The sequence below is a fragment of the Lampetra fluviatilis genome, chromosome 32, assembly GCF_964198595.1.
Source record: "Lampetra fluviatilis chromosome 32, kcLamFluv1.1, whole genome shotgun sequence".
NCBI classification, from domain to species: Eukaryota; Metazoa; Chordata; class Hyperoartia; order Petromyzontiformes; family Petromyzontidae; genus Lampetra; species Lampetra fluviatilis.
In genome coordinates this window covers 12,177,650-12,190,473 of record NC_136306.1, presented here as the reverse complement: position 1 = coordinate 12,190,473, position 12,824 = coordinate 12,177,650, and the positions used below count along the sequence as shown (strand labels likewise).

At 49.5% G+C, this 12,824-nt stretch overlaps 1 protein-coding gene across 1 annotated transcript in view; it reads right to left on the bottom strand.

Moving 5' to 3' along the window:
* LOC144943779 (endosome/lysosome-associated apoptosis and autophagy regulator family member 2-like) overlaps window positions 1-11,139 on the bottom strand; it is a 53,217-nt gene extending 42,078 nt beyond the window's left edge. The window contains exon 1 of the mRNA XM_078871609.1: window positions 10,881-11,139. Within this exon, the coding sequence (XP_078727735.1) occupies window positions 10,881-10,964 (84 nt within the window). The 5' untranslated portion in view covers window positions 10,965-11,139. The remainder of the gene's footprint in view (window positions 1-10,880) is intronic.
* Window positions 11,140-12,824: the final 1,685 nt, after the last annotated feature.

Sequence of the window (12,824 nt, the reverse complement as noted above, 5' to 3'; positions counted from 1 at the left end):
AATATATAAAACAGGGGAAGAGGGTACAACTTTTTTAGGTGTATAAATGTCAAATCAGAAGGCAACTAAAAGAAATGCAAACATGCTACATGCGTTGGCAAACATGAAATTCCCATCAATATCGAGCAGACAAACGACTAAATTACTATTGTCTTCGACATGTTTGTCTGTTTCCCGTCGTACATTTGTGGAAAAAAACGTCAGGATAGTGATGAAGCTGAAACGCAAATCTGGTGATGTTAAATTTGGCAAACAGGAAAGGTGTAACAATATTAAGTTACTTAAAATTACACTCACATTTGTTACTATGGTCACGCTATTTTAAAGAAGATATATAAAATATAAGAAGGCCTGGCTTATGAATGAGCTAAGTTGACGGCACCAGCCGATTCTACTTGTGAAGTCGCTTCACCGAGGCCCCTAAATCCACAGTCGGGGCACCCCTCTTCATTGCCATAAAAATAGTCACGTGTCAAACCAGAATTTGTCATCGTCAAAAGACAGAATTTTCCAAACAGTTAATACCAATTTTGTTGTAATGTGCGTGCTTGTCGTGATTGGGCGGCAGGGTGGCCACGTGGTGACACTCGTGCCTCGCAGCAAGAAGGGCCTGGGTTCGAGTCCTGATTCTGGAGTCTTTCTGCGTGGAGTTTGTATGTTCTCCCCCGGTTCTGTATGGGTTGCCTCCAGGTTCTCCAGTTTCCTCCCATAACTAAACCTCCTCCCCCCATAAAAATGTACCTGGTATTAGCCATACAAATTAATGCTGAAATATGACATGCAATTACTCCACTGGGATTACACACTGCAGCAATGTCGCCCCGTCCTGTGAAAACTTGGCAGGACTCTCCTGAAAACGAATCATGAGACTCAGCGAGGCTTTCGGGAGTAAAATAAAATGTAAATAAAAATACATGTATAAGAGGTGATTGGGCTGATACCATAAACTTGCTCCGCTTGAGAGCACAGTTCCAGCATGTATGGCTGAAACCAGGACCCCTCTACCAAAGTCAGTATTTAAATGCTATTCTCTGACACTGTGTTCTACCATGAACAGGTTTTGTGCGATGTAGCAGTGCTATTCTCGATTCAGACATTCAAATAAAAAACATTTTAAACACCTGTATTGTATTTCATTCGAGGGCAGTGCGTCTGAACTCCTGAATGTATGAATATTTTCAACTCGGAACAGCAACCAGACACCTGCCCCAGGTTGTTCATCGGTTATTCAGCTGCGTTTTGGTCAAACGGAACGTTTCTAAATTAAACACCGGAGCAGATATGTGCGTTGAGACTGAAGTGAACGCGTCTCTTCCCTCTACTGTGTTTGGGATGTACCGCGTGTTTGTTCGGCACCATGCCCAACATTACGCTCCATGTGTTGGGGGCTCCTTAAGCAAATGAACAAATCAGTGCCAATGCTTCTTCACGGTATTGTTACTCAGTTCCCAAAGAAGCTAACAGTGCACGCGAGCGAAATATCAGAAATCATCGCCAACGACACACGGCGCAATCCAAAAACATATCGGAGAGCTGATATGCAGCACAACTGTGTAAACATAAACAGGACCCAAGTCAGGGTCTTCCTGCTCGAGCCAGAGTTGGGGGACGCACTCATTCTGTACTGGCTTCTGAGCCAGGAGTGGAAATTCCACATTCGAATGATGGAGATCAAAAGGTGGAGCAGAGTACTTCACGGCCCGTGGCGAGCTGGCCGAGAGCAGTAGCACAGAGGAGGTTTCAGCGATTCGGGGAAACTTCACTTGACCACGAAAATCAACAACATATCAATGTGCTGAGTAATACAAAAGTTTCAAGGGTGTATGTTACCTGCTATGACATATGCATAGCAAACAAGGACATGGGCAATTGCAATGTACCAAAATATTAACCCTGTGCAAATAACCGTGGAGAGGAGCGTGGTTGGAATGCCACTGAAAGAAAAACATATGAATCAGAGAACAATAGAAAATTGCAGGTATCATATTGACTTAAGATAATGAAGGGGGCTTGTGAAAGACAAAGCTTATGTAGCTGATGCAACTATACGTTTTAATCATGGGTATACAGCAGATTAACTGGTTATGATCGTGGACATTTTTTCTCAACATACCCTTCTGTTGAACACTACACAGAGTCATGCCATGGCGAAAGGTGCAACATGGATTTGCTGCCTTGAACCGAGTCCGCTCCCCACTAACAATTTTAGGTGTTTTTCTAAGGATGTGGATTTTTGTTTTATAAATTGTAAAAATCCATTTGTGTCAGACACAGGAGTTGTAACAGTGTGCGCACTGGACTTAGAATCCACAGGTCGCGGTTCAATCCCTCGGTGTGGTAGTTGAAACAATGGAGCAGGTTGCTTGAATCCCTGACCCCTCTGTCCACGCGACAGTAAAAGTCGTCCCACCTCTTCCAAGGTGTCTGGCAGGAGAAGGCCAGGTACCAATTCGAGGAGCTCTTTTGAGAGCTCCTTCTAGCAGTGGACCTTCCACCAGCAGTGGCACGAGCAAGAAATTGCAGGGCTGCACCTCTATCTTTTACAGTAACTAAACCATGGGTGACTCGAATTACTAAGATATCCATTTGTGCAATACTGTACAATATAGTTGTATTATTTTGTACTGCCCTTTTGTCAATCCGCTGCTGGATGAAGGCCTCCCAGTCATCACCATCACTCACGGTCTTGAGATACCACCCGTCTAACTCCAGAGCCAGCGCCGATTATGTCTCTCCGTGTCCACGGTGGTCATCTCCCACACGTGTTCCCTCCTTTGTCTTCCACTGGCATAAGTCTCGAGCACTGATCATGAACCCTTCTAGCGACACACGCCTTGTCCAAGTCCACTGTGTGTTCTTCACCGAACAGTGAATCCGATGGCTCTAACTTGCACGTCTTCTCTACTCCACACATCACATTTTCTGTTTCTCAGCGTAATTCTTCACATGCACCTCTCCACGCTACAACAGCTGGGACACTTTTCAGCCTTTGTTCCATTCGCTTTGTCAATGTCCACGTTTTCTGGTCCTTGTGTGAGAGCAATCAATGTCAACAAGGTCGCCCTCGCAAGAGGCAGTGCTTCATGCGTCTCAAGGGGTCTATTTCATTTCCTGGTTAAATTAAGGATAAAGTATGGCAATAATAAACACTGATCCTAAACGTATTAATCAGTTTAAATCACCTGCTATTGTTTAATTTCCCCATTTTTTCCAGTGTGCTTCAGTTTCAATGAGATAATAAGCGCCCTTTGGAAAGGACGTTAAGTTGCAGGCAAGATTTAATGTGGCACATATAAAATTGGCCGCCAGTTAGTTTGCATTCATTATTTATGACTTCACGGACATAAACGCTGCATTCTACACACGCTGCCTGAAGCGGCGTGTGTAGACGAGTCACAATTGGCAACGCCGAGAACTCACCGCAAGCCGCGCGTAAGAACATGACGCAAGCACACGAATGCTGCTTCGCAGGCTCATCGGAGTGGCTGCTGGTTGCGACACGTGGCAGAAGGGAGCTTGCTCAACAGGACACCTGTGTGCCCCCAGAAGGGCTGCGAAGGTGGCAGCACTACATTTATTTAAAGGATCATTTCCATTGCCAATTCCCACTTTACATGCACCGAACCCACACCTTACTTGTTCGGTAAAGCCCAGTGGTAGGGGCTAAATTTACACATTTGTTTAAAGCATACGTTTACATACTGTACTTCTTCATCGTTATCATCAACCACGCTCTAGTCACTGAGCACTACGGTCTCCCCCCGAGCCATCTGCCATCCCTCCCCCATTTCGTGATGTGACAATCCATTTGCACATGAGCCAATCTCATTGCTCCATCTCCGCTGTGGTCTCCTCTCGAGCGTGGTCCATCCTTTTGCTGCCAACGTCATTGCTCTCAACCATCATCCCTTAGGGGCATGGGTCCTTCTAAGCCCACTTACTTTGTTTAACTGTCAATATTGTGTCTAATTTGCCCGTGCCTTCTGATCCACATTCCTCATTCGGCCTCACGGGTGTGTTATAACAAGCATGGATCTTGCTTTGCTTCTTTGTGCATTTTACAGATTTTCTTTTATTTTCTCTGTCGGTGTCTATGCGTAACAGCAGGACATACACACGACTTAATACGTGTTCAGTTTCTATATATAAAAACATTTCCACTACGACCATCCCTCTCGGGCCAACATTATGAATATGTACTGCATTACTTTGATGTAAGTCAACAGTGGACGATCAATGATAAAAAAAACTCGCCCCTGCCATAGGAATGAGGAATTTCCACTGGCAGCTCAAGGCCAGTGTGAGGTGCACTGCGCCATTGCTCTTTCATGAAGATGCTCTGCACCTTACACAGTCAATCTCAGTGATGCCTACCAATGTGACATTGATCGTTGGGTGGTGCTCACCTTTGTCGGGAATCTTGTGCCAGGGTTCTATATTCCACACTCCGATGGCAGCCACGAGCCTCTCCAGTTAAAACCCAGAGCGAACTCTCTTCCGTGTAATGCAACCTCACCAGTTGGGGCACAATTTACTAAGAGGGATGATGATGACAACCTCATGAGCTCAAGAATTCCGCTATATAATTGATATAACAAGTGTACCATGCAATTCTCTACACGAGTACATATGATACATGATATTGACTATTTCGCCTATGACTAAAGCATCCCTAATGCACACACTCTCGTCAGAACTGAAAAGCTAAACAGCGATTGGATGGGTGGCAACCATAAATACAAAACAAATAAAGTGTTATAGGCTGTGGGCCTACGTGGTGGGCAGAAACATCCATTGTGAAGTATGGTCAAATAACGTCCCTGGATACACAAGCCATGAAGGAGGCCTTCATCCAACCATTGATTGGCCTAAGGACTGTGCATGGACCCTGTAAATTCATGACGAAGATAAATGCCTTGATTCCAATTTACGAGCATTGTTGTACAGCTGTTTACTCCAACAAGAACATTATCAGATGAGTGTATCATCATCTTCAATAATGCTTGACAACTGTTTCAGAGCAATGCAAATGTGATACTCTTTTTTTAAATGTGTAGATGGACAACGCTGCCTACGCAGTCCATTAATTTGCTGTTTATTATCACTGCTCCAGTAAGCTGTTATCCTGACTAAAACATGTATTATCATGACTAAAACATGTGTTATCATGACTAAAACATGTATTATGCTGCGATGGATTCACAATACACCATCTCAAACAAAGATCAATTTAGAGATTCGAGTGAATGGATGGATGGCTGAATATCTGTACAATCTAATACCAATGTCTAGCCTCCAAGCCTTCAATTTTAAAATTCTCAACATGCACCCAAAGATATAAGGACATGACAAAACCCATCGCTGAAAATTGCCTTCTTGATGTGAGAGTGTGTCCTCGTTGGGTGTTTTATGAACTCGCACCGGACGAAAGCACGTACAGAAAGCTCCCAAATTACCATTTATCCTTCATTCTCTGCCACTCACGAATTGCAACAGGAGTGTTGTGCCCATGGAAACACTTGCAGGGCGGTGCACGCAGGACTAGACGGGATTTAGCGTAAACCCCACGACACCGCCGGGTGCAGAGGATGTAGGGCACAGTGACATTGTGCCAGGCGTAGCAGCGGGGTGGTGGTGCAGCAGTGGTGGTGGTGGTGGTGTAGCGGTGGTGGTGGTGTAGCGGTGGTTGTGGTGTAGCGGTGATGGTGGTGTAGCAGTGGTGGTGGTGTAGCGGTGATTGTGGTGTAGCGGTGGTTGTGGTGTAGCGGTGGTTGTGGTGTAGCGGTGATCGTGGTGTAGCAGTGGTGGTGGTATACGCCTCCAATTCATTTATTTGCAGGAGGCAGGGCTTGTGGATTTTTGAGTGCACAACACAGCTGCTATGCTCACAGGTGTCCTGTAGAAAACAATACAGCAAATAAGCTGCTGAACTATCAATAGAACGTGGATCATTTTAGTGTAATCCCATCGTATGTGTGTGATTTCTCTGGGCACTCCAGTGTTCCTCCCACAAGCACACATACAAGTAAACATGTGACCACACATCCCAAGCAGGACATTCCTGAAAATGTCTAGGGACAGCGAAGATTTCTAAGGTGAATACCAGATATTATATTGTTACAGTGGCTGCTCGTTTGTCTTATGAACCTTTGTAGATGATTTTACTCCGTAGGTTTGTGCTTTAAGTTATCTCATATTGTCCAATTGAGTTGATTTCATGAAATGAATTCAGCTTCTGAACAAGCTCACGGCACGAGCATCGACATGTCAAACATCATGCCAACGAGTGCACGCGGAAAACACTGGAGAGCGACTGGAGATGGTTGTGTGATTTGCCCATTTGTGAACGTACAGAATTTTTACAGTAAAATGAAACCTTTGGGCGTCAACAATAGGAAATGGTTTCCCACCCATGGAAATTTCATCCAACAAAGAACAGAAAATAGCTGATGATGACGATACTGAGCAAAATAAGTTGAAACGTGTACAAGCGATGACTCATAACCGCAATTAACTTATACCCAATTAATACTGCTGTGGCATGGAGCAGTGATTAGCTCACTACACATGGGAACCCGGTGGTCCGAGTTTGACTCCTGGCCTTGGTGAACATCAATGATGATGTTGGACATGGCCAGGAGTGACCAACCCACACTGACCAGCGTGGTCAACGATGGTCAAACAACCCACGCGGCCTGCAGAGAGTGCCGACTCTTTCACCCAGCAGTAGCCGTTGGACCAAGGACTGCAATTATATTTTTTATCATTTAATATTTATTTGAATTCACAGTTCTACATTTGATGTGTCTATCAGTCGCTCGGTATCCACCTGGTTGTTTGAAATAGAATGCCAGAACTTTAATCGGATTAAACAAAAAATTGCCAGAAAGCTCCCACCTCTGTGCAATACTAAACTTACAAGCCTCTATGAACTACGGGGTGACCTTTACAATCACGGCCTGGCTTTGATGTTGACAACACAACACTTAAATAGCCAGTGATATCGTTTAGTTTAGCAGTTCACAGCTACCTTGCAGTCCTGTATTTTGCAGTGCAATCGTTTTAGGCATAAAAATACATGTACTGTATATAGTAGGAGCTAAAATATATAGATATACAATTCCATGTAAGGTTTACAAATGTGGAAAGCTATACTGGGTGTTTTGGTTTTTCTTAGCGCAAATTCAACATAGATCAAACTCGTGTAGACAATCTGACATAAACTCGTACTTTATCAATACGTATGAGTGCCAACCATAATGTAAGATGTGTACGGTACAATACAGTCTATAAAACAATACAGTCTATAAAAAATACAGTCTATTAGACAATGCAGTATATAAAACCCAATCAGAAGTGATATTGAAGCCAAGTGTCTTCCCACTCAATTGAGCGTCGTGGCAGCAGTGCCAAGCCACATGACATTGCCATGGTCGAGGCCAGGTGGAGATATACTCCAACCAGAAAATAAAATGTCTTTTTGTTGATCCACTGCTGGATTGTTTGACCAACTTCAACCACGCTGGTCAGTGCGAGTTGGTGAAGTGGAGAAGTCCAGGACCAACTCACCGCTAATGTTGGCCACGGACTGGAATCGAACTGCGGCCTCTGGGGTTCTTGGCGTAGTAACCGAATCGCTGCGCCACCGCTCCCCAAAACAAGAACATCTCTCACGTGAATGCTCGCAGTGCCAAACATTGGCGCCTCGTTTGAAGCAGGACACAGTGAACCACTCGGCCACAGAGACAGCAGAGATAGCCCGGCGTGCACACCCAGGTGGAGAAGGTGTGGGGGGCTTCACGGCGTGCTCCTGCTTGGACACGTGGACACGGCGAGGCACGGTGTGCCGGCGTTAAGCCAGTGGGTGTGACTCTCCCTACAAACTGGCTCCAGTCCCGTGTGCCATTTAATACACAGCCACGGGCCATCATTATTATCTCCTGCTGTTTGTGCATTGTCATTTAAGCACAGGTTACTCACTGACGATGTATTGATCACTGGAGATGGCAAAGACTGTGTGTTTCTGCCACGTACGCAGGGAAACACCGTGCAACAACACGCAGTAGTGCATTTTAGTATTGAATGGCAATAGAGTAAATGTAGTAAACCCCAACTTAGGCCAGTGTATGGTAACTCTGCAATCGAAATGTAATGCGCCGCCTTGCTCGTCTCGGTGGCTACGTGGGCACGCTGTGACCCAGCACTTGTGGGGGGCGAGGGATGGTGGAGCTCACACATTCGTGAAGCTCCCTCGCCGTGGTTGTCTGGGATGGCAGCACAGCCAGGTAACAATTACATTTATCACATATCGTGTTGCCCTCTTCTCGCGGGCGAGTTGTCTCTGAGTATTCCGGTTTCTTCCCACGTGGGCAACACACCCACACGCTCGGGTCTTGGAGTTTGTCCAACATCCAGCTACAGGATCGCAGAGCATGGGCATTCGTTAGCGCCGGCTGTGTCTGCCTTCCCGCACCTCGGATTACCAAATCCCAAACGATGATGTATCCACTGCTGGATGAAGGCTTCCCCAAGCCTCGTGCGCACTGTCACCTCGAGCTGCCTGCCAGGCCGTCGCTTTCCATCGTCATCATCACGGTCTCTTTTGGGAAAGGTTTCTCTACCATTCGACTGCGTAACAGTATCACGATCATCACCCTTGCCGTTAGGCGTTCAACAGCACGACCAAACATGGCCAAGAGTTTGATAATGTGCACAAATTACAAACATATACACGATATAATACATACCTGCCACCCCCTTATCAGTGCTGCCTTGCCTTATAACAGACCAAGTCAGACCGTCATGGGGGCACCGCGTGCCCCCTGATACATCTCGACACACATGCTACAAAGTCCCATCGAGGGAGCAACACAAACACATTGACAAATTGTGTTTGCTCGGAACGAAACGCCTGTACGCCGCATGGGCCTGAGAACTCGATTTCCCTGCACAAGAATACGGCTAAACCGTATGGGTTGACAGGTATCGATAGTAGTGATACCTTTACACATTTGCATATCGCTGCTACGGATTTCCATACATTCGTATGCAAACCACCTACCTCCACACACACACGCAGCTGATAATACTACACAGTACTGCTGCAACGTGTAACAATCAACAGGTGTGCTTATATGTACACATCAAATACAGTCTTCATATATAAACACACAGAGTACGTACTCGCCAAATAAGTGCCGACAGTCGACACAGCGGTAGTCTGCGACGTGCAGGACCAGCACACGACTCACACGTGACGTCGTCTTGCTGCACCCCCCTCTACCCCTGCACCCCCTCTACCCCTGCACCCCCTCTACCCCTGCACCCCCTCTACCCCTGCACCCCCTCTACCCCTGCACCCCCTCTACCCCTGCACCCCCTCTACCCCTGCACCCCCTCTACCCCTGCACCCCCTCTACCCCTGCACCCCCTCTACCCCTGCACCCCCCTCTACCCCTGCACCCCCTCTACTCCTGCACCACCTCTACCCCTGCACCCCCTCTACCCCTGCACCACCTCTACCCCTGCACCCCCCTCTACCTCTGCACCCCCCTCTACCCCTGCACCCCCTCTACCCCTGCACCCCCTCTACCCCCTCTACCCCTGCACCCCCTCTACCCCTGCACCCCCCTCTACCCCTGCACCCCCCTATACCCCTGCATCCCCTCTACCCCCCTCTACTCCTGCACCCCCTCTACCTCTGCACCCCCATCTACCCCTGCACCCCCCTCTACCCCTGCACCCCCCTCTACCCCTGCACCCCCCTCTACCCCTGCACCCCCCTCTACCCCTGCACCCCCTCTACCCCTGCACCCCCTCTACTCCTGCACCCCCTCTACCCCTGCACCCCCTCTACCCCTGCACCCCCTCTACCCCTGCACCCCCTCTACCCCTGCACCCCCTCTACCCCTGCACCCCCTCTACCCCTGCACCCCCTCTACCCCTGCACCCCCTCTACCCCTGCACCCCCTCTACCCCTGCACCCCCCTCTACCCCTGCACCCCCTCTATCCCTGCACCCCCTCTACCCCTGCACCCCCTCTACCCCTGCACCCCCTCTACCCCTGCTATGTGCACATCGCCACGGACTGTGTCGGGGTCGTGCCAAGTGGAGCTACAAACACCGCACTGATATTCTAATATATGAAACCCTCAATACGGCAACTTTCCATTGATTACGTGATGCATTGCCATTCGAGACGGGCGATTTGTGTGTGTAATCATCACGTGTGCGCGTGGTGTCCATGCGTAGGACAGACGCCGAAACGTCGCAAGACGACATCGACGCAGTCAGTGCAGCAGCAGCAGCAGCTGCACACCGTGATGGTGACTTACTATCACTATCGCCATCACAGCGTGATAGTGATGGTGAGTCACCATCACCATCATACCACCATCGCCTGCCGGCAGCAGGGACTGCCTTGCCATATGGTAGCGGGCAGTGCACAGCCGTGTGTACGAGTGGACCCACACACCCACAGTGACACCTACCTTCACACACAGACACCTACCTCCACACACACACACCTACCTCTACCTCCAAACACACACACACCTACCTCTACCTCCAAACACACACACACACCTACCTCCACACACACACACACCTACCTCCACACACACACACACCTACCTACACACACACACACCTACCTCCACACACACACACACCTACCTCCACACACACACACCTACCTCTACACACACACACACCTACCTCTACCTCCAAACACACACACACACCTACCTCCAAACACACACACACCTACCTCCACACACACACCTACCTCCACACACACACAGACACCTACCTCCACACACACACAGACACCTACCTCCACACACACACAGACACCTACCTCCACACACACAGACACCTACCTCCACACACATGCGCTGGCATTGGACTTGCACAGTCACCAGCAGCAGCAGCAGCAGCCACAACCAGCACCACCGGCCAGCCATACTGTCTTCTCAAGCAGGCGAATCTAAATAGAATTGTCTTCAGTCTAAACAATAAACAACAACAACAACAAAACCCCCACCCTCCCAAAGGCTAAACAAAAGAAGACACGCCAACCAGCTGCGCTGGCGGTGCGCGTGTGTGTGCAGTTGCGAGATGCTGTGTGGGATGCTCGGTTGGGCGCTCACGCCTAAGAGCGGCTCGCGCTGGGACCCGCCCACTCCCCGTGACGTCACCACCACCACACCCCGCCCACCCGCCCGCCAGCACGGAGTTGATTGACAGGATGAGATTCTGTATTGAGACTGCAGCAACAGCTGCAGGAGGAGGAGGAATCCGGTGAGATATGAAGCTCTTTTTCACAGATGTCCAACGAGGGGCGGCTCAGAAGGGTGCAAGAACAAACAAAATAAGAACACGAGTGCAGAGTATAGCAAAGGTAAACATCACAATGGACGAAGGCTAGAAAATACACAATAGGGTTTTTTTTCCAGAAAAATAGGATTTTTTTGCAAATATAAAGTTTCAATTACACAGTATGTTCAAGAACAAAACACAATGTACCCCTTTCCTGAAAATAAATGAGATTCAGAGAGGCATCCGTGTGGAGAGGGGATCAGCGTCAGGGCTGGAAATGTGAAGAAATTACTGGGGGAAGGAAATCAGAAACCTCCTCCCCCTCCACCTCTCCCCTCCACCTCTCCCCTCCACCTCCACCTCTCCCCTCCACCTCCTCCTCCACCTTCCTCCTCCACCTCCTCCTCCACCTCCCCCCTCCACTTTCCCCCTCCACCTCCCCCCTCCACCTCCTCCACCTTCCCCCTCCACCTCCCCCCTACACCTCCTCCACCTTCCCCCTCCATCTCCCTCCTCCACCTTCCCTCCTCCTCCTCCACCTCTCCCCTCCACCTCCTCCTCTACCTCTCCCCTCCACCTCCCTCCACCTCTCCCCTCCACCTTCCCCCTACACCTCCCTCCTCCAACTTCCCCCTCCACCTCCTCCACCTCTCCCCTCCTCCACCTTCTCCAGACACCTCCCTCCACCTCCGCCTTCCCTCCTCCACCTCTCCCCTCCACCTTCCCCCTCCACCTCCTCCACCTCTTCCCTCCACCTCCTCCTCCACCTCTCCCCTCCACCTCCTCCTCCACCTCTCCCCTCTACCTCCTCCTCCACCTCTTCCCTCCACCTCCTCCTCCACCTCTCCCCTCCACCTCCTCCTCCACCTCTCCCCTCCACCTCCCTCCTCAATCTCCCCCCCCCAAATCTCCCCCTTTCACCCCCGCTAGATCTGTCGTCTCAATGCCAGGTGTTTTTCAACAGTACACCTTCCCTCCTCCTCCTCCACCTCTCCCCTCCACCTCCTCCTCTACCTCTCCCCTCCACCTCCCTCCACCTCTCCCCTCCACCTTCCCCCTACACCTCCCTCCTCCAACTTCCCCCTCCACCTCCTCCACCTCTCCCCTCCTCCACCTTCTCCAGACACCTCCCTCCACCTCCGCCTTCCCTCCTCCACCTCTCCCCTCCACCTTCCCCCTCCACCTCCTCCACCTCTTCCCTCCACCTCCTCCTCCACCTCTCCCCTCCACCTCCTCCTCCACCTCTCCCCTCTACCTCCTCCTCCACCTCTTCCCTCCACCTCCTCCTCCACCTCTCCCCTCCACCTCCTCCTCCACCTCTCCCCTCCACCTCCCTCCTCAATCTCCTCCCCCCCAAATCTCCCCCTTCCACCCCCGCTAGATCTGTCGTCTCAATGCGGCATGTATGGCTGAATCACTTTCCATCACCAAGTCAAATGTCTTTTCATGGTCTATATTTCTGGCTGGAGATGGATCGTGATGATAGTTCCATTTTGAAGCACGCA